The sequence below is a fragment of the Macaca nemestrina genome, chromosome 7, assembly GCF_043159975.1.
Source record: "Macaca nemestrina isolate mMacNem1 chromosome 7, mMacNem.hap1, whole genome shotgun sequence".
In the NCBI taxonomy this organism is placed as follows: Eukaryota; Metazoa; Chordata; class Mammalia; order Primates; family Cercopithecidae; genus Macaca; species Macaca nemestrina.
Genome location: NC_092131.1, coordinates 50,396,439 through 50,421,806, shown reverse-complemented (window position 1 = coordinate 50,421,806; position 25,368 = coordinate 50,396,439). Strand labels below are relative to the sequence as shown.

General features: G+C 38.5%; 1 protein-coding gene and 1 pseudogene across 4 annotated transcripts in view; one reads left to right on the top strand and one right to left on the bottom strand.

Moving 5' to 3' along the window:
• LOC105473610 (solute carrier family 35 member F4) overlaps positions 1-25,368 on the bottom strand; it is a 288,352-nt gene that overhangs the window by 55,938 nt on the left and 207,046 nt on the right. The window contains exons 1-2 of one of the 4 annotated variants that reach the window (XM_071100111.1): positions 7,060-7,194; positions 6,191-6,457 (exon numbers count right to left, since the gene is read on the bottom strand). The exons of 2 other annotated variants lie outside the window; for them this stretch is intronic. In XM_071100111.1, coding sequence (XP_070956212.1) covers positions 6,191-6,266 — 76 coding nt within the window. In that variant the 5' untranslated portion in view covers positions 6,267-6,457; positions 7,060-7,194. Of the gene's footprint in view, positions 1-6,190; positions 6,458-7,059; positions 7,195-16,506; positions 16,550-25,368 lie in introns of those variants that run through there. One more of the 4 variants, XM_071100112.1, reaches the window with a different exon arrangement.
• Positions 7,095-7,849, top strand: LOC139364140 (serine/arginine-rich splicing factor 10 pseudogene; annotated as a pseudogene).

Sequence of the window (25,368 nt, the reverse complement as noted above, 5' to 3'; positions counted from 1 at the left end):
GCTAACATCATATGACAGGATCAAATTCACACATAACAATATTAGCCTTAAATGTAAATGGGCTAAATGCCCCAATTAAAAGACACAGACTGGCAAATTGGATAAAGAGTCAAGACTTATCAGTGTTCTGTATTCAAGAGGCACATGTCACCTGCAGATCACACACACGCTCAAAAATAAGTGAAGAATATTTAACAAGCAAATGGAAAGAAACAAAACAAAACAAAACAAATAAAACAAACAAACAAACAAAACAGGGGTTGCAATCCTAGTATCTGAAAAAACCCAGATTTTAAACCAACAAAGATCAAAAAAGACAAAGAAGGGCATTACATAATGGTAAAGGGATCAATGCAACAAGAAGAGCTAAATATCCTAAATACATATATACCCAATACAGGAACACTCAGATTCATAAAGCAAGTTCTTACAGACCTACAAAGAGAATTAGACTCCCACACAATAATAGTGGGAGACTTTAACACCCCACTGTCAATATTAGACAGATCAGCGAGAAAGAAAATTAACAAGGATATCCAGGACTTGAACTCAGCTCTAGACCAAGTGGACCTAATTGACATCTATAGATCTCTCTACCCCAAATTAACAGAATATACATTCTTCTCAGCACCACATCATACTTATTCTAAAATTGACCACATAATTGGAAGTAAAACACTCCTCAGCAAATGCAAAAGAATGGAAATCATAACACTCTCTCAGACCACAGTGCAATCAAATTACTACTCCGGATTAAGAAACACACTGAAAACCTCACAACTACATGGAAACTGAACAACCTGCCATGAATGACTACTGGGTAAATAACAAAATTAAGGAAGAAACAAGATGTTCTTTGAAACCAGTGAGAACAAGCTACAAGGTATCAGAATCTCTGGGACACACATAAAGCTGTGTGTAGAGGGAAATTTATAGCACTAAATACCCACAAGAGAAAGCTGGAAAGATCTAAATTCAACAGCCTAAGGTCACGATTAAAAGAACTAGAGAAGCAAGAGCAAACACATTCAAAAGCTAGCAGAAGACAAGAAATAACTAAGGTTAGAGCAGAACTGAAGAAGATAGAGGCACAAAAAACCCTTCAAAAAATCAATGAATCCAGGAGTTGGTTTTTTGAAATGATCAGCAAAATTGATAGACCACTATCCAGACTAATAAAGAAGAAAAGAGAAGAGAATCAAATAGACACAATAAAAAATGATACAGGGGATATCACCACTGATCCCACAGAAATACAAACTACCATCAGAGAATACTATAAGCACCTCTATACAAATAAACTAGAAAATCTAGAAGAAGTGGATAAATTTCTGGACACATACACCCTCCCAAGAAAAAACCAGGAAGAAGTTGAACCCCTGAATAGACCAGTAACAACTTCTGAAATTGAGGCAGTAATTAATAGCCTACCAATCAAAAAAAGTCCAGGACCAGGCGGATTCACAGCTGAATTCTACCAGAGGTACAGAGAGGAGCTGGTACCATTCCTTCTGAAACTATTCCAAACAATAGAAAAAGAGGGATTCCTCCCTAAATTATTTTATGAGGCCAGCATCATCCTGATACCAAAACCTGGGGGAGACACTACAAAAAGGAAAATTTCAGGCCAATATTCCTGATGAACATTGAAGTGAAAATCCTCAATAAAATACTGGCAAACTAAATCCAGCAGAACATCAAAAAGTTTATCCACCATGTTCAAGTCGGCTTCATCTCTGGGATGCAAGATTGGTTCAACATATGCAAATCAATAAACGTAATCCAGCACATAAACAGAACCAATGACAAAAATGACATGATTATCTCAATAGACGCAGAAAAGGCCTTCAACAAAATTCAACACACTCTCAATAAACTAGGTATTGATGGAACATACCTCAAAATAATAAGACCTATTTATGACCAACTCACAGCCAACATCATACTGAATGGGCAAAAGCTAGAAGCATTCCCCTTGAAAACTGGTACAAGACAAGTATGCCCTCTCTCACCACTCCTATTCAATATAGTATTGGAAGTTCTGGCCAGGGCAGTTAGGCAAGAGAAAGAAATAAAGGGTATTCAAATAGAAAAAGAGGAAGTCAAATTGTCTCTGTTTGCAGATAACACGACTGTATATTTAGAAAACCCCATCATCTCAGCCCAAAATCTCCTTAAGCTGATAAGCAACTTCAGCAAAGTCTCAGGATACAAAATCAATGTACAAAAATCACAAGCATTCCTATACACCAAGAACAGACAAACAGAGAGCTAAATCATGAGTGACCTCCCATTCACAATTGCTACAAAGAGAAGAAAATACCTAGGAATATAACTTACAAGGGATTTGAAGGACCTCTTCAAGGAAAACTACAAACCACTGCTCAAGGAAATATGAGAGGACACAAACAAATGCAAAAACATTCCATGCTCTTGGACAGGAAGAATCATTATCATGAAAATGGCCATACTACCCCAAGTAATTCATAGATTCAATGCTATCCTATCAAGCTACCACTGACTTTCTTGAAAGAATTGGAAAAAACTACCTTATATTTCATATGGAACCAAAAAAGAGCTCATATAGCCAAGACAATCCTAAGCAAAAGGAACGAAGCTGGAGGCATCACACTACCTGACTTCAAACTACACTACAAGGCTACAGTAACCAAACAGCATGGTACTTGTACCAAAACAGACATATAGACCAATGGAACAGAACGAGGCCTCAGAAATAACACCACACATCTACAGCCATCTGGTCTTTGATAAACCTGACTAAAACAAGCAATGGAGAAAGGATTCCCTATTTAATAAATGGTGTTGGGAAAACTGGCTAGCCATATGCAGAGAACTGAAACTGGATCCCTTCCTTACACCTTATACAAAAATTAACTCAAGATGGATTAAAGACTCAAATGTAAGACCTGAAACCAAAAAAACCCTAAAAGAAAACTTAGGCAATACCATTCAGGACATGGGTGTGGGCAAAGGCTTCATGACTAAAACACAAAAAGCAATGGTAACAAAAGACAAAATTGACAAATGGGATCTTATTAAACTAAAGAGCTTCTTCACAGCAAAAGAAAATATCATCAGAGTGAACAGGCAACCTACAGAATGGGAAAAAACTTTGCAATCTATCCATCTGACAAAGGGCAAATATCCAGCATCTACAAAGAACTTAAACAAATTTACAATTAAAAAAACCCCATTGAAAAATGGGTAAAGGATATGAACACACACTTCTCAAAAGAAGACATTTATGCAGCCAATAAACTATGAAAAAAAGCTCATCATCACTGGTCATTGGAGAAATGCAAATCAAAGCCACAATGAGATACTACATCATGCCAGTTTGAATGGTGATCATTAAAAAGTCAGGAAACAACAGATGTTGGAGAGGATGTGGAGAAATAGGAATGATTTTACACTGTTGGTAAGAGTGTAAATTAGTTCAACCATTGTGGAAGACAGTGTAGCGATTCCTCAAAGATCTAGAACTAGAAATACCATTTGACCCAGCATTCCCATTACTGGGTATATACCCAAAGGATTATAAATCATTCTACTATAAAGACACATGCACACGTATGTTTATTACTGCACTGTTAACAATAGCAAAGACTTGGAACCAACCCAAATGCCCATCAATGATAGGCTGGATAAAGAAAATGTGGCACATATACACCATGGAATACTAAGCAGCCATAAAAAAGGATCGGTTCATGTCATTTTCAGGGACATGGATGAAGCTGGAAACCATCATTCTCAGCAAACTAACACAAGAACAGAAAATCAAACATCGCATGTTCTCACTCATAAGTGGGAGTATATGAGAACACATGGACACAGGGAGGGGAACATCTCACACCCAGACCTGTTGGGGGGTGGGGGGCTAGGGGAGGAATAACATTAGGAGAAATACCTAATATAAATGACGGATTGATGGGTGCAGCAAACCACCATGGCACGTGTATAACTATGTAATAAACCTGCACGCTTTGCACATGTACCCCAGAACTTAAAGTATATTTTAAAAAGCAAACATAGCAATACTTTTCTTGAGAAATAAATCTGTAAAATGGCAAAAAAAAAAAAAAAAAAAAAAAAAAGTCCAGTCACGTAGAAAGCACCAGCAATGTCTTTTTTTATACAACTCACAAATGGGAAGACGTATGTGCTCTGGTAGGAGTTCTTTACCTGGGATGCAGGGACATCTGGGGACTTCAGAAGGTCCCAAAACACTGTAAAACTATATCAAAAAATTATGTGTACATGCATATTACTGTAGAGATGGTCCATAACTTAAATTGCATACTCAACGAGGAATCCATGTCCCCCAAAAGTTCACGAGCCAGAACTCGATAGCACACAATAATTGCTAAAAAATATTAGAGCTGGAAGGAACTTTAGAGATTCTCTCATTCAAAGTATTAGAAACATGAAGTATTCACTTGTGGATTGGGAAATGGAGGTACAATCCATCATATTCAAACTAAATATGTTCTCAGGCAAGAACATCAAAGTGTGGCAGCACATAGTTTGGTTAACAGAAAGCTAATTTAAAGAAGAAATTCAAAATGGTAATGACTGATAATTAGAGTGATATTTCTAAAGAGGTATGTAGAGTTTTCCCTTTTGGAAAGCGTTTTTTAAGAAAAATCTGAGGTATTATTTACTGTAGTTGAGTTCCTGGTTAAAGGTAAGAGACAATGTGGCACTGTAGCCCTCAAATGCTCCTACTTCTTCTCTTTCCTGGTCTATAGTAACTCCAATAAATGAAATTCACAAGTCTATCCAAGGGCGAAGGCAACATATGATCTTGTATATAAAGTTCACATTTTACATTTAAATTGTATGTTTACTTTTTCAGCCTTGTCAACTAGAAGTAATGGAAGACTTCAGATCCTGTAACTTGTTTTAAGATGAACATAACATAAAGTCCCATTATTTGGGATGGAAGTATTTTATATTTTGTGATCATCTGGACAAAGCCCAGATTGGCATTTATCTTCGTAGTCTCAAAAATGGGTTTGGTAAATGTATTTAGAGTAGAGAAACAAGATTGAGGAAGAATGCTTAACCTGCCAGTCCCTGTTGCAAGCATTAATCTGTGTATCAAACACTAGCGGTTAATATGCTGTCTAGCAAACACATTTATTCCTCGGACCAGGTCTAAACAAAACATTGTTAGCTAATTGCTTATGGAATTGTACTTACTTTAAATAATTCAACCGTGTTTTTAAAAAGTATTATTTAGCTAAAAATTCACATAGCTATGCTGGGCTTTTGGCCTGATTGGTTTGTTTTATTATTATTCATCATAAAAGTCAGATGATCACAGCCTCTTAGATGAACCCAAGAAATAATATAGCAGAAACTACCTGACTATTCATTCTTGAATACAATATTCATAAAGCCACTTGCGGTAAAATTCTAATTTGTTCCTGCATTAAATAAAAATGTTATCAATTTATAAAACCTTATGTTTAAACAAGTGAATGATAGTGTTTTTAAAAAAGAGAAATTTAAATCCTTCCTTTTTTTAATGCTTTAAATGTTTTAGTCTTTAAGATTGAATGTTAGTCAATGTCTCTGAGTCCAAAAGACTGACAATTTCATTCCAATGTTGCTGTTTTCCCCTTTATTCTTTAGAATTGGGCTCAGCCTCAGCTGAGTTGGAATGTCCATTAGGCTGATAAAGATCTCAATTCAGCTATGTAGAAAAATATACATTTTATTCAATTCCTTTTGTGTTCCTTTATTTCCTCAAATGCTTGATTCTTCTATAGAATTCTTTCTTTATATCATTTCCTTGTCTACATACATTTTTGGAGAACAGCAGCTACCTAAATTACTGAAATATTAGCAAAGTCAAAGAGATGGAAACGTCTTAAACACAATAATTAGAGTTTGGGCTCCAAATAAACTACCTGATATGTAAATAAGTCAAATCAAGGCAACTTTTAAAAATTTTTCTCTTTTAGGGACTCTGAAAAATTTCCCTAAAGTAATTTTCATTTCAAAACTGCCAAGTGTACCAGTAAAAGTCATAATTAGGCAACAGGTCATTTCAGCTGTATCTCATGATTTCCCCAGAGAATAAACAGTGATGATAACAGTGAGCACAAGAAGCATAAAACCAGTCACACGGAGAAGGGCAAATGCCCAGGAAAACAGCAGTTACCATCGGATACAGGTGAGTTTTGTTCAGAGACATGGTCGGATGCTAAGGGCACCACTCTTGCAGAATGTTTCTTCATCTTTTGAAATGATTTGTCTTGTTCTCAGTGCTTCCTTTGACTTTGTTTTGAGTATCCTGTTCTGTAGCACACACTCTGCTGTGGCTGGTGTCTAGATGCTGTTCTGCGAATGTTGCTGAAAGCTGCAAGGACTGGTTTGCTGTCTCCCTGGGAGACTATTTGCCACGCATTCAAACAGTGTTTGACCTCCTCTAAAAATTTAAAAAAAAAAATCAATTGTGAGGCACAGTGGGAAACTGAAAAATGAAAGGAGAAATAAAGACTGTTTTCCACTTAAAGTGCAGCAGAGTTGCTGGACTGAAGCATTGCTTTTCTAAAGATATATATAAATGTAAATGTGACTAACGCACAGAATTTCCATGGTGCAACCAGAAGGAAGAACATACAAAAATATCTTCCAGAAAAATGTTGAGTTTAGTGCACAAATCACATGAAAAGACTGTGATGTCACGGTATACACTGATTTTGATGAAGGGTGATTTAGTCATGCCATATAGAAACTTCAAGGTTAAAATGTGTCCATAAATAGAAAAGAAACAGTTTTCTCATTGAATGGTCACAGAAATTAGCACTATATACACATCAATGTATTCAAGATCAACACACATAGATCTGTATAGTTGCTAGATATGTGGGCACATAAGACAGGAACCCAGGAAGGAGGGACAGAGCTCAGGAGCATGAATGAGAGATTACAACTGTATGATTGTAGATGAGAAGTGGGAGTGGAGGATTTGCAGCTGGAGCTGCAGACAGTTTGCTGAGACTGTTAGTGCTCTAGGCTGAGACTTACACTGCCGCCATGTCCTGCTGCCGGTATCCCTGAACATGTCTCTCTTCTTCGGGAACATGGCCAGTGACACCAGGTATGAAGATTTACAGCATGAACTTGGTCATTATGGTCCTATAGTTGATGTGTATGTTTCGCTTGGTTTCTACATTTGCTGTCCAAGAGGATTTGCTTATGTTCAATTTGGGGATGTTTGTGATGGTGAAGACGCTTTACATAATTATGACAGCAAGTGGATTTGTGGATGGCAGATTAAAATAAAGTTTGCCTAGGGGGATCAGAAGACACTAAATCAGATGAAAGCCAAGGAAGGGAGGAATGTGTACAGTTCTTCATGCAATGATGATTATGACAGATATAGACATTCTAGAAGCCAAAGTTGTGAAAGAAGGAGATCAAGAATCTTCTGATTACAACTATAGAAAGTCGTATAGTCCTAGAAACAGTAGACCGACTGGAAGACCACACGTAGCAGAAGCCATTCTGAATATGATAGATTCAAAACCGAAATCAATCTTTTTCAAGATCTAAATCCAATTCAAGATCACGATCCAAGTCCCAGCCCAAGGAAGAAATGAAGGTTGAATCACATTCTAGGTCTGCATCTCACACCAAAACTAGAGGCACCTCAAAAATAGATTCCAAAACACATTATAAGTCTGGCTCAAGATATGAAAAGGAATTAGGGAAAAAAGAACCACCTAGATCCAAATCTCAGTCGAAGTCACAGTCTATGTCTAGGTCAAAATCTGTATCAAGGTCTTGGACTAGTCCTGTGTTCACTGGCCACTGATAATATAAGCCATAATCATTTTTAGGCGTGTATCATTCACTTATTCATAGTTTGGTTTACCTAAATTATCAGGAATACAGTGTTGCAATTATGATTACAAAGACACTTGTTAGTTTTCCCTGTACCAGGCAATGATCACAATCAAAATGATATGCTATTGAGAAGCCACTCTTAAGAGTCAAGTTTGTTTAATGTTATGGGCCGCTACCAATTTGTGGTGTCTCTATATATTTTTGTAAAGATTCCCATTTTTTATGCTTGAAGTATTTGGTGAAAAGATGTGGTTGACCATAATTTGCAACATTATTTTATTACAAATAAACTTTCATATTTGTATTTGGTAGAATTGTTAACCTAGAAATGTAGCTTGCTAATAAGAATGACAGAAAAGTGAAGTCGTAGCTACAGTACAATACTGACTGCTCAGACACATTTAGGTTCAGGGCGGACCTTTATGTCTTGTCAAGATATCTATGCCCATGATAATTATTTATGATGAAGTGTGGATTAGTTCTTTTGTTAACCCCACTGTCTTAGGGAATCATGCCAACTGGCTTACGTAGTATTTTCAGGGAGACTGAGTTTTTGACTGAAATGTGGAGGCTTCACTGCTTTTTTCTGGTTCCTATGAAGATTTGGAACATAGACAACATCAAAAAAACTCACCTTAAAATGGCAAAAATAATTTTAAAGGGAAAAAATGTTCTTATATATATTATATATAATATATATATAATGTTCTTATGTATATTATAAAGTTTAAGGAGCATTGTTGATCATAATATTGCTTAGTTTTCTTACAGCTGTTGGAAGCAAGCTTTGTGTGTTCATAGTGTAAAAGAACTGAAATTTTGATGCTTACAGCACGGGCCTGTGCATTTCTATCAAAATTTGCCTGCCTTTTTATGAGGGAGGTTTGCTTTTCCCACCTCAGTTTATTTAATATGAGGCAAGTTGAAAGACAACACTCATTCTAGGTGATTCTGTGGTACCATGAAATTTAAAGTAATTTTGGAAAGAGGATTAGTCAGTTTTAAGCAAGAGTCACATCTTCTGAGTTTTTGATTATCAATATAGTAACTGACTAAAAATGAAGAAGTAATATCCTTAACCATTTGTAATTTCTAGTATTTCTCCAAAAGATCATTTTGGGGACAAAAGTGACTTGACATGTCCAATCTCATTTCTGAATAAAAAGCTAAAATTAAAAAAAATCTCGGATTGCTTGCTTACAGATATAAGTAAGAATTATCACAGAGAAACGATTCCTTTTAGAGGATTACTTTTTTCAATTTTGGTTTTAGTAATCTAGGCTTTGCCTACAAAGAACAAAACAATGGTTCTGAAATACTGTTGTGGAATGTGTTTAAAGGATTGATTCTAGAACCTTTGTATATTTGATAGTATTTCTAACTTTCATTTTTTTACTGTTTGTAGTCAGTGTTCATGTTCTGCTAGGTAATCATTTATATGCATGTTTAATTTTTTTTAGATTATCCTGGATGTATAAACAACAAAAAGTCTATTTAAAACTGTAGCAGTAGTTTGCAGTTCTAGCAAAGAGGAAAGTTGTGGGGTTAAATTTTGTATTTTCTCTCTTATAGAAGCTTCTAGAACGGTATTTTTGTACATTCTTTTTAACAAATATTGTGTACAACCTTTAAAACATGAATGTCTGGATCAAAACAGGATCCAGCTTATTTTATGCTTGCTGTAAATTAAGCAAACATGCTATAGTAAAAACAAAATGAGGGAAGAAAAAGAGTAGATGAGGAGTCACAGGGAGAGCTCACAGGAGGTAAAGAAAGGCAGGCCTTCAAGGATCCCTGAAGAATACTAACTTCTTAAAAAATAGACTGTATTTTTTAGAGCAGCTTTAGGTTCACAGCAAAATTGAGAACGTTCGGATATTTCCCACATACTTCCTGCCCCCACACATGCATAGCCTCCCCCATTACCGACATCCCTCCCACAGTGGCATGTTGATTACAATTGATGAACCTACACGGACACTGCATTATCACCCAAGGCCATCGTTCACATTAGGGTTCACTCTTGGTGTCATACATTTCATAGCTGTTTTTTTTTTAATCTTTTTTTTTGACAGTCTCACTCTGTTGCCCAGGCTGGAGCGCAGTGGTGTGATCTTGGCTCACTGCAAACTCCAACTATGGGCTTTGGACAAATTTATAATGACATGTATCCACCATTGGAGTATCATACAGAGTACTTTCACTTCCCTAAAAATCCTCTATGCTTTGCCTCCCTCCCTCTCCATCCCTCCCTCCCTTCAATCTATGACAACCACTCATCTTTTCACTGTCTCAATTACTTTGCCTTTTCCAGAATGTCATATCGTTGGAATCATACTGTATACAGCCTTTTCAGAATTGGCTTTTTTCACTTAGTAATGTGCATTTAAGTTTCCTCTATGTCATTTCATAACCTGATAGCTCATTTCTTTTTAACACTCAATAATATTCCAATGTCTGCATGTACCACAGTTTATCCATTCACCTGTGAGAGGACATCTCGATTGCATCTAAGTCTGGGCAATTATGAAGAAAGCTGCTCTAACTATCCATGTGCAGGATTTTTTGCAGACGTAAGTTTTCAACTCCTTTGAATGAACACCAAGGAGTGAGATTACTGAATTGTAAGGTAAGAGTATATTTAGCTTTGTAAGAAACTGTCAAATTATCTTCCAAAGGTGCTATACCATTTTGCATTTCCACTACAACAATTCAGAATTCCTGTTGCTCCACATGCTCTCCAGCATTTGATGTTGTCAGTGTTCTGATTTGGGCCATTCTAATAGATATGTAGTGGTATCTCATTGCTCTAATTGGTATTTCCCTGATGACAAGTGATGTGAAAGAATACTAACTTTTAAAAAACTTTTTATTTTGAAATAATTTGAGACTCACATAAAAGTTGCAAAACTTGTACAGAGACTTCCCATGTACCCTTCACCCAGAATTTTATCACATATATAGATTTGTGTAACCACCACCATAGTAAGATATAGAACAGTTTCATCACCCCCAAACTCTCTCATGCTTTCTCTTTTTAGTCTCCTTCCTCTGTCCCAGCCCTTGACAACTACCTATCTATTCTCTATCACTATATGTCATTTTGAAACCATTATAGAAATTAAACCACACAGTATGTAACATTTTGAGATTGGCTTTCTTCACTCAGCATAATGCCCTGAGATGTATACAAGTTGTGTGTATCAATCGTTGTTTGTGTTTATTGTGGAGCAGTATTCCACAGTATGAATCTACTATGGATAGAATGCTAACTTTAAGGGACTAAGAGCAGAAAAGGAGCCCGCATATGAGAATGAGAAAGATGGAACCAGAAAAGGGGATGTAGGAGAGTTAGAATCCAGCAGTAGAGGAAGGTAGTGCTTCAAGGAGAATGATGTGCTCAGCTATGTTAAAGTTGTAAAATGAGATAAGGACCAAGAATTTAGCAGCAACAACCACAACCAGCCATGTACTGAGCACCCACCAGGTGCTAGGAATGTGCTAGGCTCTGGGATAAAATGAGACATGTTCCTGCTCTCATGGAGTCTAAAGAGGCAGGTGAAACTAATCACCTATCTCACTAATAAAATGTAAGTGGTGATAAGTACGGTTGAAGGCAAGAGAATAGTGCTACGAAGATGTATAACAGAAGGATGTGGCCTTATCTAGAGTACATCCCCTCCTTCCTTCCTTTATTCTTTCATTAACTGTACCAAATTTGAGTGTCTACTGTGTGCCAGCTCTGTGCTCAGTCATGTAAACACATGTGGGCAAGATTCTTATGTTCATGGTGCTTTAGAGTGTGGGAGTGACGTTTGAACTGAAAGATATGAATGACAAGAAGGAGTGAAGTGGGTGGAGTATGGCAGGTGGCAGCAGCATCATTCATTGGAAAAACTGGGAAGACTCCTGTGTGGCTGGAATTCAGTGAGTGAGCGAGGAATTCACAGGTGAGATAAACCTGTAAAGGCAGGCAGGGGCCAGATGCTGCCTCAGGCCATGGGGTGAGATTCGGATTTTTTCCCCCTAATTCAAAGCTATTGCATGGTTTTGAGCAAGAAACCTGCTGATTTTGTTTGTAGTTTTAAAAGATCACTGTGGTAACTGTGTGGAGAATGGACCAGGATGGAGAAGAGACTTCAGGTGAAAGACAGTGGCTTCACCTAGAGCAGTGAGGTGGAGATGAAGACAAGTAGCTAGAGCTGAAACAGTTTCGGACACAGACGTAACAAGCTTTGATGATGGATTATCCGATCCAAGTCAGGAAAGGGATAGAGGCAGAAGATGAGGGATCAGAAGTGCTAAGAAAACCCCCTTGGCTGCTTGCGGCTTATGCCTGTAACCCCAGGAGGCTGAGGCAGGAGGATCACTTGAGGCCAGGAGTTCAAGACCAACCTGGGCATCATAGTGAAACTCTGTACCCACCAGAAAGAAGTTAGTAAGGTGTGATGGCATGCACCTATCGTCCTAGCTACTTGGGAGGCTAAGGTGGGAGGATTGCTTGAGCTCAGGAGTTTGAGGCTGCAGTGAGTTATGATCATGCCATTGCACTACAGACTGGGTGATAAAGCAAGACTCTTTCTCAAAAAAAAAAAAAAAAAAAAAAAAAAACCCCAAATATCTGGCTTTTGCAACTGGGTGGATATTTTTGTCCTTTCCTGAACAATACGAGAAAAACAACTACGGGAGAGAGAGGAGTACTCACTGAATTGCGGAGAGGGGTGGGAGGGACACTAAGCAGCTCATTTCAGATGTGTTAAGTTTGAGAAATATATTACATCCAAGTGGGGATGTCAAAAAGGCCGTTAGACTGTGCAGTCTGTTGCTCAGAAGATAACACTGGGCTAGAGAAATATGAGAATAGTCAGCTGAGAGATGTTTAATTGTCACAGGGTTGGGTGAGATGAGCTAACACACAGCACTACAAGAGGAACCAGCACTGAGCTCCAAGGCCACCAACATTTAGATGTGAGGTTAAGATGAAGCCAGTAAAGGAGACAGATGCTTAATTAATAAGCATCTGCAAAACTAAAATTCAGGAAGGCCTCAAGAATGGCAACTTAATATGTCAAACTTGAAATGCCACAAGAAATTATTTTCCAGGAATTACAAACATATTCTTGGAAGCTAATGAGCTGTTTTGATTTCTGAGAACAAATTTAAATAAGTTTGAGAAATTGCATCAAACAATTTATGCCAGTGTATGTAATTACGCCAACACATATGGCACCTAAAAACCACTCACTACTTCAACAGCATGTGAAAATGTTAGCAAAGCAAGGGAAAATGGAGCCTTAACTCACAACTTCCTGGCTATACCAGGTGAAGTAAAAGAGCTTTTACTTCCATGCAGGGTCTTACTGTTGATTGGCTGGAGTAGGTTTTGTATGCTGTTAATAGGTGGCTTTAGGAAAATTATCTGGAACTGCCACAGCGATCCAGTGTTTGCTTCACAATCTCCAACTTAGACAATGGAGACATTAAGAGAGCAGGAGAACCAGTAGGAGTTAAACGCAGTTTAATTCTCTGCAGAAACCCAACCAAGCTTAGACACGGGGCGCTGACTCCTCCAGGTGGAAATGGGAACAGCCTGATGGGAACTGTTTTCAGGACACTGGATTTACTTACTAAACGTGTAGGCCTCACTAACATGTTTTTGAAAACTTATGTTCTACTCTTTATTGCAGAGGTTGCACTGAAAATACCATGCACGGTAGCTCTACTCCTTGTGGGGTTTATAACACATTTGCAGCACACTTGTAGACTGCTTTAACAGCCAATAAGGAATGCTCATACACCCCACTCCATGTTATTCTTCCATTAATTAGTGAGGCAGTTACTATTATCTTTTTTTTTTTTTTTGAGACGGAGTCTTGCTCTGTAGCCCGGGCTGGAGTGCAGTGGCCGGATCTCAGCTCACTGCAAGCTCCGCCTCCCGGGTTTAGGCCATTCTCCTGCCTCAGCCTCCGGAGTAGCTGGGACTACAGGCGCCCGCCACCTCGCCCGGCTAGTTTTTTTTTTTTTGTATTTTTAGTAGAGACGGGGTTTCACGGTGTTAGCCAGGATGGTCTCGATCTCCTGACCTCGTGATCCGCCCGTCTCGGCCTCCCAAAGTGCTGGGATTACAGGCTTGAGCCACCGCGCCCGGCCGTTACTATTATCTTTACTTAAGAGATGAGAAAAGCAAAGCTGAAAAAGCTTGATAAAAGCAATTTGTCATATGAACAACAGCTTTCCAAATAGATATTCTGCTGATTGCTTTATTCCAGAATTACGTATTAAACACTTGCTATGGGTCAGGGATTGTACTAAGATTTGGAAATATAAAAATAAGTTAGATAACGATTTCTGCTTGCAGTCTACTGATATTTTTTGATGCATTTACCAGATAAAATCCCATGCTCTATGCCAGATAGACTTAGACTAAAATTATTTGTTGTTCATTTGATTCAAATTTAACTGAGCATACTAGTTTTCTATTTGCAAAATCTGGCAACCCTATACATTATTAGAGACTTTTTAATGAACCACCTAGGCCAACAAAGCCCTCCTTGTTATTTTTACATTGTAAAAAGTGACTCCAAATGCTTTATTTTACAGAAAAATGACAACTGCCAACAAAATGCAAGCCACAGACTAGCGTTTGCTAACCACAGCATTAACCGCAGCAGAACCAGTCACAAGATTCTAGTCAAGGAGAGCTTCATCCCTGAATGAATCATATGTAAAAGCGTTTTTTAGTTTATACAAAGAAGCTTTGCATATGTTATTTCATTGGACCTTAGAGCAATTGATCTTAATTCCAATTTATAGATGAGGAAACCAAGGCTTAGAGTGGCCAAGTGACTTTCTTGGGAGTGAAAAATAAATCCTGGGACTCTGAAACAAGCCAACAACCCGTCAACCTATCGAAAAAAGTGCCTCTTTTTCTATAGGATGCTGGATGCTGATGACAATAACAACAGCTGAAGTAGAATCTTAAGACTGAACTCCTCCTCCTTCAGTTTTGCATTGTGGAGAACAATGCAATCAGTGTCTTGTCCCTTGGATCCTAAAGTCAGAATGCGTCACCTAACCCCACCTGTAAAAGAGACCTCTCTGGAGGAAGCTGTTGCTGTGCTGTTGCCCAGCTCCTTGACCCTGTGGTGGCGATGGGAAGTGCTTCTCCCTGCAGTCTTACATATTTTATAAAGAAACACATGCAAATGGCCAAATACATAAAATGGGATCCTCTCCAAGGAAGGTTTAGCTAGGACTAATGTACTAGAAGCAGGCTCAATCTTCCAGGCTATTTGAAGGAGGTGCTAAAAGTTGCCTCTAAAAGGAATTACCACCATTAGACTGTGCCATTTTACATATTCTAAATTACTGTTTTAATATAATGTAATACAAACATTATTACAAACACTGAGGAGACTAGGGCATGAAGCCACCTGGTTTCATATGAGAACTAAAAATAAAATCCAAAGCCCCTGACTGAATGAGCCCGTCTTGGCAAAAGGGACCCCAAAGAGATTAAAAACTGAGTCTTGGCCATGATGGGACGGGAGGTCAGACACACTTCCTTATACCCCGTCCCTTTTGCAGTTTAGACACAACTGACCAGCATTAATATTAAAATAGAGATTATAAGACAGATGGAATGCACTCTTTGTGGTAATAACAAATTATAAATGAGACCTATGGTCATACCGGGCAGCAGTTAAGCCACCTTCCCCTACATAAGAATAAACTATGTCCTAACTGCCACACGGTTTCTCTTTCTCTAGCAGCTAAACAAGCCTCGGCGTCCTGGTAAGCAATATTGAAACAATTGCAGCTCATCCACTAGCAGACTCTGAATAACTGACACCCTTATTCCACAAGCAATAGCTACAGCTTTGTTTGGATAGGACTGATTTCAGTAACCTTCTCCTGATAAGAGACCACTGACCATATACTGGTTATGGCTGGTTTACTGAGGCTGCACACTGAGTGCCTTTATGTCCCTGTGTCACCTTCTGATGTATAGGGCCTAATCGTAATGCATTTAAAGGTTTAAGTCTCAGCCCCAGAGTGAACGTAGGTTGTATGTAACATGCATGTTTGTTCAGCCCACATATGTTAGGGGCCCCTCCGTGAATATTCATAGCTCTTCTTGTAAGCTGTTGAATACATAAATTTAGCCAATCCATTCAGCATAAATCTCCTGCGGCAACCCTTACTTCTTTGGAATGCTTGCTTCCAGTTTCAGCCAGAGGCCCACTTCCCAAACTGCAGGGTGCACCCTTTAAATATATAAAGTCTCCTTTCAAATTTGTAATTGTGTGATTTTTCAGTCGACATGTGTTTTATGGAACCAAATGGGACTAAAATAAGAATTAGCCCTTCTGACACAAGGAAGGCTACTACAGGAAAGGCAGGTGGCTGGAGGGAACAGATGTTACTCTTATGTGTCCCTAACCCCTTCCTCTGGATGACAGCCATGATTTTCCCACAAGGAACCACCTCTCTTCCACCCTAAATCTATATGGTTTAGGTCAGAGGTCCCCAACTCCTATAGAATGCAAGCCTAGAGTTGGGTTCATCTTTGCCACATACACACAAAATGGAGAGAGACCAAGTGTTCATTCTTTCAAGCCTTACCTGAAGTCAAACATTTCCTGGACTTTTCGGTGTCATAAACCCCAAAATTCTGCCTTTTATTTCTGAGCCCCAGTTTGAGTTAGGAGTCTGTTACCTGTAAGTGAAGGCATTGGAACCATTTTAATGGCCCTAAACAAAAGAGGCTGATGACCTTTGACCTAATCAGCTAATGCCAGTATTTAGAAAACTATTTGAAAAATAACCTCATTAGCTAAGTTAGATTAAGTCAATTACAGAGTCTGAGCTAACAAGAGATAAAGAGAGATGACCCCATATTACTACACTGCCTGTTTTTTGCCCTAAATGTATCCTGCCTCATTAATGACACAAGATATCCCTCTTCTCATTCTTCTTTTGTGAAACCATTTTCTCATCTTCTTATAACTATGTGCATAAATTAAAAACACAGAATATTCATTGAGGATTCCCCATTTTCCCCACCCCTATGTTAGTATAGTGTTTTCTGCTTGGGATCAGCTAAGGTCTATAAAATTTTATGTTGGTTCATTATTATGTTCAGTTTGGGTTTACCAAAACACAAGAGCCATGGGCTCTGTATTCAAATAAAGGTCACATTTATTTGTTTCATTAGTGCCAGATACAATTTTAAAATATCACCAAGTGAAGCTCCCATAATTCCATATCAAAATAATTCCAGGACATTATTGCTTTCTTGGTGAGGGGCCCAGTACTTTATTAGGTGATGTGGCAGAGGACAAGGTATTCACCCCAATTTATCCCATAAATGACAATTGTCTAAGTCTACTAGTCTACTAGTGCATAGGTCTACTAATCGTGAGTCTACTAGTATATCTAACTACTACAATTTATGGAGCAAGACTTCTGCCTTAGAAAGTTGGGCCTCACTGATGTTTGGAATAATAAAGGGAAAACATGGGCTGATCTGTCCAGGATAACCATAAGAAACTCTTTTTAGCTCATGGTGCCCATCAACATCATGGTCATGTGTGACCATTATCTCACTTTTAGCTTCAAGAAACAAACTTTTCTTCAAAGCCAACAAAGACCTCTTCCTTTTTCTATATTAAACATTTTTCCTCTCCTCTCAATACAATATCTTCCTTTGACTATCACAACTTATATCCCGTAATAAATGACCTGGTCCCTAATCTAGAAAGGCAGGCACAAGAGGGAAGAGAGAGTTAAAGTTTCTCTCCGTTGGTCTCTGCTGGTTTCCTTATCTTCTGTAATGTGCTGTAAATGTTCCAGGAGGATCTGTGTGTTCCAACATCTTGACTTTATGGTGTTTCCAACGTACTGGCAACCAAAATTCTGTAAATCCCCACTGAATAGAGGAAAGATAAAGAATCTATCTCTATCCATCTAATTGTTAATCACAAAAAGTACTGACAAAAAAGAGATACAGAATTCCTCCAGACTTTAGAAAAGAAAAAGAAAATGTATAAAAACTTCAAGCCAAGAGAACACATGGGGCTTGAACCAATTGCAGACTTAGAGCTGTTTTCTACCTCTTAAATTGTGACTCAGAGTAACTCCCCTGTATTATTTTGGTACACATCTCCTACACTTAACAAATTCCAGCAACACCTTTTTACATGTGCCAAATAGTACTTCAAGAGCATTGAAAAGGATATTGTATTTGTTACTTATTCAATGAGGCATTATCTCCATTTTATGAATGAAAATACTGAGACTCAGAGAAGGTAAGTAAAATAACTGAGGTTATACAGCAAGTATTGTCACACAGAGCCCTGATATATCATTTTGGATAATATATTTCCATAAGTTTGGTTTATACAGATTATCTCTGTCAAAATAACACTTAGAAAAGATAATCACTTTTTATGTTCAGTCCTTAAAGAAAGCCACTTGAGGTGAGAAAAGAATTAGTTTAAATTTTACAAACAATATTAACATAAAAATAGAACTCAGATCTGATTGAAGGCAATTTATATAGCATGAACTTTATAAAATGATAGAAAATATAAGTTTATGTGAACTATAAATTAATTGATAAATAGTGGCTGACTCTGCACACCAATGTAATGGTTTTCTGGTCTTTTTAACAATTCATTTTTCTTGCTAGAAAGCATTACCACACAAAAGTGAAAATCAATACAATGTTATAAAGAAACAGTTGTTCTATAAACAAATGCTAACTAGCCTTAGAGAGAAAGCAAAGGTAATCATTTATAAAATGTAAACCTTTTTCTATTCAATATCAGAAGCACCTATTGCATCCTAATTATTTACTCAGAGGAAAGATGATCATAAACATGCTAACTTTAAAATAGAGTATTTTTTAAATGAGCCTATGATAAACAACATTGTCTCTCAGTTTCACTGAAAATCTTACCAAAGCCAACAGAGATGGCCCCAGAATAAGATGCCAGAGACTGGGATTTCCAGGTGAACCTAATCCCTTTGGGCCTCAGTTTCCTCATCTTTAAGATGAAAGAGTTAGACTGGATGACCCTAGTCAGCAAAACCCAATAAAACAGAAACACCCCGAAAAATAACAAGAGAGGAAATCTAGATACACCTTCTAGCTGAAGATTTGAAATTAGCCTGTTAAAGTCATGACCTATTTTAAGAAAACTCAAGACTTAAGCCTCCAAAACCACAAAATGGATAAACTGGGAAGTGATTCTATTAGAAAATGATTCATGCTGTAATGCTTTTAAATGTCAATATTTCATAGTACCATTAAAACATGATTTAATTTAGAGTAAAAGGAAACAACATTTACAAAAGTTTTAACACTACAGCTATTACATAGAACAGCTATTACACTGCAGCTATTACCTAGGATACTTTGTATTATTAGGCAATAATTTACCCTTGCACAGACGTATTTATGAAGATAAGCAACACTCACCTGTCTAGATTCACTGATGAATAGCATAGTCTTAAGAGAGGTGTGTATAAATAACTTCTAGGCTTACAAGTCTGTTTTCCTAAAAGCCATTATTTGGGAATTACTAAAGATTGAGTAACTTGGATGTACCATTGGGGACTGCACAATCAACTCTAATCTATAAACACAAATATCCATTGCATTAACACAAATACATAGTCTCTATTTCTGGAATGTCTGCAAATCTGGATTGCTTGACCCTAGAGATTCATTAGAGGTTAATTGCCTTATTTTATTACTTTGTCCCACAGTTGCCCATGAATAAATAAAATAGCAATAAGGCCACTTGCTAAGGTGAGATGGGGAGGTGATTGTTAACCTTATCGAGACAAACTCCTAAGTAGCCATGGTTGCAGTCGCCATTTCTTTCTATGTTTAACTCTTTCCATTGTTGGTGAAGGTATTTACATTGAAGACCGAGTGCTAGTGGAAAAAAAAAAAAACCACAACACTCCTCTTTCAGGGCTGATTTTATATAAACAACAAATTAACTTGTGCTTAGGTGATCATTTTGCTTTTCCACAAGATTATAGTTATTGGAATATAAAAGATTATCTTATTAATGGCAAACACCGTATTTTATAAGATATAGATTTTTTCAAAGTCTAACAACCTCCAAATAAAAATTTGTTTTAGAGCTAACAGTGTCTTACAATCACTGTTAGTCATGTGGCCGTTGTCTTGGAATGCGTGAACTTCACTGTAATTCCTGGTGGCATTACTGGACAACTTCAACCCCTTGATGTTTCAGTCCACAGGGCATTTAGGACTATCTGAGGAAGAAATAGGAATCCTGGTCTTGTCTGAAAAGCTTCCGCTGATACTGAAAAATATTCTTTGCATGAACAAACTTTGGTTAAGTTCTTGAACCTTTTCCTAGACCCATCTGTGTTCTTCCTCATAAAATCCAGTTTTAGAAAGAACCCTGCTAAGTCAGTTTAAGCAGAATCCTCATCCTTCACACCCGATCACCCTCAATATGTAATCGGGTTCCTCATCCTCTACCATCCCCCAGGCGATGTCTGATCACCCCGGCCTGTCCTCAGCAAGAATCCTATTAGGTCAGTTAGCCAGAATCCCCACTACCCTGATCTTTCCTCTTATCAATTTTCCAACCACAGACCCTCTCTCTGTTCCTTGACTTAAAATTTCCACTTGCCCATGCTTTATTCAGAATTGAGCTCAGTTTCATGTGGAAGTCTCTTCCCTTATTGCTGTGGTTCCCAAACAAAACCTCTTTTTAGTGTTTTCACTATTGTGCAGCTCTGATTTCACTTTGACAATAACTTCTGGCAAGACTTTTTAAAATGCCAGCATCAGATATTACACCTCAGGTGTCAAAAACTTGGAAAAAATTCTGAAGGCAATCATAGAGCACTATTTGAAGAAATGATACATCATCATCATTCTTGATGGCACAGAGGATGCCACAGCATGGAAAATATGGACCTCAAAAATGGAATTGATGAGTAACTTGTATGATATGGGCATTTAACTGTTTGTGTATTAACAACAGAGACAGTTAATCTAAAACAAAATAATTTTTAAAAACCAAAAGAGATAGCTGTTAACACTTTATATTTAAAGAAGCCTAAAAGAGCCATTTCAAATAAACAAAAATTCGAAACAATATGAAAACAATATGTCATAGTTTATTGCCATTTTTTTCTTAGAGCTACATAACACATTCATTTGCCTTAAAATCTTAGATTCAATGACATGCAGTGGGTTTCAATTTAGATGCCACATGCAGTGAGTTAGTAGTGGCTGTTTCAAGAATAAGCTTGAAAGTCTCCCCAAAACTATATTCCTCTCCCCTTTTCTTAATTTTTCAGTTAAAACCATAAATATGGATGGTTTATGGACCTTTCTTAAAAAGGAGAAAGGAAACTGAGCTTTTAAGTATGTACAAAGCACATTTGTTTCTTTCTGAAAAATAAAATCTAAGCTTTATGCAAGCTCTCTAGCAACACCCTGCATGATCTGATCTTTGTAGAATCACTCTCCCTCACATTAGCTGTCAGGTAGAATACAGGTAATATATTGCAAAGACTTATACTAGAAATGATTTATTGTTTATTTAAGCTCAAATTTAACTGTGTGCACTGTATTTCTAGGTCCTAAATCTGGCAGCCCTACCACTCACTCACTCTGCTTCAGTTACCCTGGCCTCATCTCTGTCCTTCCTGTCTGCACACTTGCAGTTCACTTCTTTGTCTGCCTACCTATTTCTCGTCTTTCAAGTGGCACTTAAGATCACTCCTCAGGGATGCCTTCCTGATTCCTTAACCTAAATCAGCTCCTCTGTTGAAACTTCTCACACGTTTTCCTTTCCTTCACATCATAGCTTGTGTCCCAATATATAATTACTCCCTTTATTTGTGTGCTAATGTGCTTCACTTTTGCATGAGTTTCCTCTTGCTGCTGTAACAAATTACCAAAACAGAATGGCTTAAAACAACACAGATTTATTATATTGCAGTTTTGGTGGTAGAAGTCTAAAATTGATTGGCAGGGCTACATTACTCCTGGAGGTTCCAGGGGAGAACACTTTCTTTGCTTTTTCCAGTTTCTAGAAGCTGCCTGCCTTGTTTGGTTCATGATCCCCATATCGCCCCTGATTTTGTCCTTACATCTCCATCTCTGACTCTGACCCTCCTGCCTCCTCCTTATAAAGGAAACTTGTGATTACCTTGGGCACATGCAGATAATCTGGAATAATCTCTCCACTTCAAGAGCCTTAATTTATCCACAGCTGCAATGTTCTTCTTGCTATGTAAGGTAACACGTTCACAGGTTTAGGGGATTCCAATGTGAACATCTCTAAGGAGTCATTATTCTGCCTACCACAGCATGTCATAGACTATGGAAATGGGCCACGTCTATTTTTCTCCACTGTATTTCTAGTGGCTGAGATGTGATGGGCACTAGGTAATGTTGGTGAAATGAATGAATATATCTTTCTTGTTGCCCTACTTAAAAGCAAATCACCAAATCCCCCCAAAATTTACCAAAGGGAACTGATGACTCAATACTGAATTTAGAGATTTGATATTTCAAAAGTTTTTCTGGGACAGGTGGGTAAGAAACACTACCTGTGCCCTGCAGCCTCAGATATGCACCCCATGTCTCAATGCCTGCCTTCATCTCCCTTTCCTTTCAGAAGCACTGGGTGTACTGGACCTTTCCCTCATCTTTAAACATTCACCTCTCTTAGCTTCCAGGATGCTATATCCTCCTGGAGTTCCCCCTACTTCCCCAACAGTTCCTTCTTAGTTTGCTTTTCTAATGTGACTCTTCCACCTGATCATTAATGTTGGAGTGCCCGAGGTCTGGTCCAGGGTCCGTTCTCATCTATTCTCACTCATTCCTCTGAGAGATCTCATTCAGGTCTATAGATTTAATATTACCCATAGGCTGATCATTCCAAATTGTCTTTAGCTTTGGCTTTCCCACAGCTCAAAATATCTCACATGCAGCTTCCTACTTGGTACCCTTACGGGAATGCTTTTTTTTTTTTTTTAATTATACTTTAAGTTCTAGGGTACATGTGCACAACGTGCAGGTTACACATGTATACATGTGCCATGTTGGTGTGCTGCACCCATTAACTCGTCATTTACATTAGGTATGTCTCCTAATGCTACCCCTCCCCCCACCCCCTCCCCACAATAGGCCCTGGTGTGTGATGTTCCCCTTCCTGTGTCCAAGTGATCTCATTGTTCAATTCCCACCTATGAGTGAGAACATGCGGTGTTTGGTTTTCTGTTCTTGTGATAGTTTGCTGAGAATGATGGTTTCCAGCTGCATCCATGTCCCTAAAGGACATGAACTCATCCTTTTTTATGGCTGCATAGTATTCCATGGTGTATATGTGCCACATTTTCTTAATCCAGTCTGTCACTGATGGACATTTGGGTTGATTCCAAGTCTTTGCTATTGTGAATAGTGCCGCAATAAACATACGTGTGCATGTGTCTTTATAGCAGCATGACTTATAATCCTTTGGGTATATCCCCAGTAATGGGATGGCTGGGTCAAATGGTATTTCTAGTTCTAGATCTTTGAGGAATCGCCACACTGTTTTCCACGATGGTTGAACTAGTTTACAGTCCCACCAACAGTGTAAAAGTGTTCCTATTTCTCCACATCCTCTCCAGCACCTGTTGTTTCCTGACTTTTTAATGATTGCCATTCTAACTGGTGTGAGATGGTATCTCATTGTGGTTTTGATTTGCATTTCTCTGACGGCGAGTGATGATGAGCATTTTTTCATGTATCTGTTGGCTATATGAATGTCTTCTTTTGAGAAGTGTCTGTTCATATCCTTTGCCCACTTTTTGATGGGGTTGTTTTTTTCTTGTAAATTTGTTTGAATTCTTTATAGGTTCTGGATATTAGCCCTTTGTCAGATGAGTAGATTGAAAAATTTTCTCCCATTTTGTAGGTTGCCTGTTCACTCTGATGTTCGTTTCTTTTGCTGTGCAGAAGCTCTTTAGTTTTAATTAGATCCCATTTGTCAATTTTGGCCTGGAATGTTTAATATCATCCCAAACTTAAAAATGTCTCAAGCAGAAATTATTTTCCTCACTCCCAAATATTTATCTCCTTAGACATTTATATCTCAACAAACAGCATCACCATCCAACCAGTTAGTATTCTTCTCCTGCACCCCCATCACCTAATTCATCAGCAAGTTCTATTGATTCTGCCCAAAACACACCTCAACTATGTCTACTTCCCACCTTCTCTGTGTCCATCACCTAATTCATACGTTTGTCATGTCCAGCCCAGCTCACTACGATAATCTGCTAACGGGTCTCTCTGGCTCCAGACCCTCCTTTCACCTGTACTTCACATAGCAGCCAGAGTGTGGTCTTTAAAAAAATGGCAGTCAGATCATACCATTCTCCTGCTTAGATCCTTTCAGTGGCCTTTGCTATACTTAAATCCAGACTCTTCCCTTAGGCTTATAAAGTCCTCCATGGTCCATCCCCTGCCCACCCCTCCAGGTCAGCCTCATGGCGCTCCTTCTTTCACTCACTGGTTCTGTGTAGTGTTCTCAAACTGGCCAAATTTGTTCATGTATCAAGGCCTTAGAATGTGCTGTTCCCTGTGCCTGGAACCCTTCCTCAGCTCCTGGCTGGCTGGGAACTTGTAATCCTTCGGGTCTCAGACCAAATACCACCTTCTAAGAAAGGCCTTCCCCAAACACCCTATCTGAAGTAGCTATCCCCTCAGTTACACTCCATAACATTACTTCATTTATTTCCTTTAATATTTCAGCTTATATCACAATCCCAAACCATCTTCCTCATCAATGTGTTCACTGATGTAGTGCCTTCTTCTCCCATTAGGATATAAACTCATGAAGACAGAGAGCTTGTCAGTCTTGTTCACTGCTAGATCGGGACCTAACACACAGCTGGTGCTCAAAACATGTCAGTTGACTGGCTGATCAAATGAACAAATGCTTTGACTGGACTAAACGCCCAAAGCTTGCCAAATATATCAACATCAGATGTTTTTACTTTGGTAATGACCTACTGGAGTTTCCAGTGAGGCATTCTGACTGAATTCTGAGAAAATGAGTCATCCTGAAGAGTGAAGAGTGAAGTGGGTCGGTGGTGGGGGTAGATTGCCTCTAGCCCTATGAAGCCCAGCCAGTGCTCCCAGAGCTAGTGATGTCTGATGTCATCCCCTTCCTTGACAGTGCTGGGGACAGGTGAGGCACAGCAGCCGTCACAGATACCGAGAGTCCTCAGTTTCCAAAGAACCACCTCTGAGGAGTAATCACATTAAACAGGCAGCAAGAGGAACCGGGACTGGCCCTTTAAGCATGAGGAGAGCAGTGGCCCTCCTAGAGCCAGGCATGGGGTGGAGCTGATGGAGCACTTTCTAGACTGGTCATTCGAGCTCCATGTCTGTGGCTTGGGAAAATGTCTCTGTGAGTGAGGTGTGTG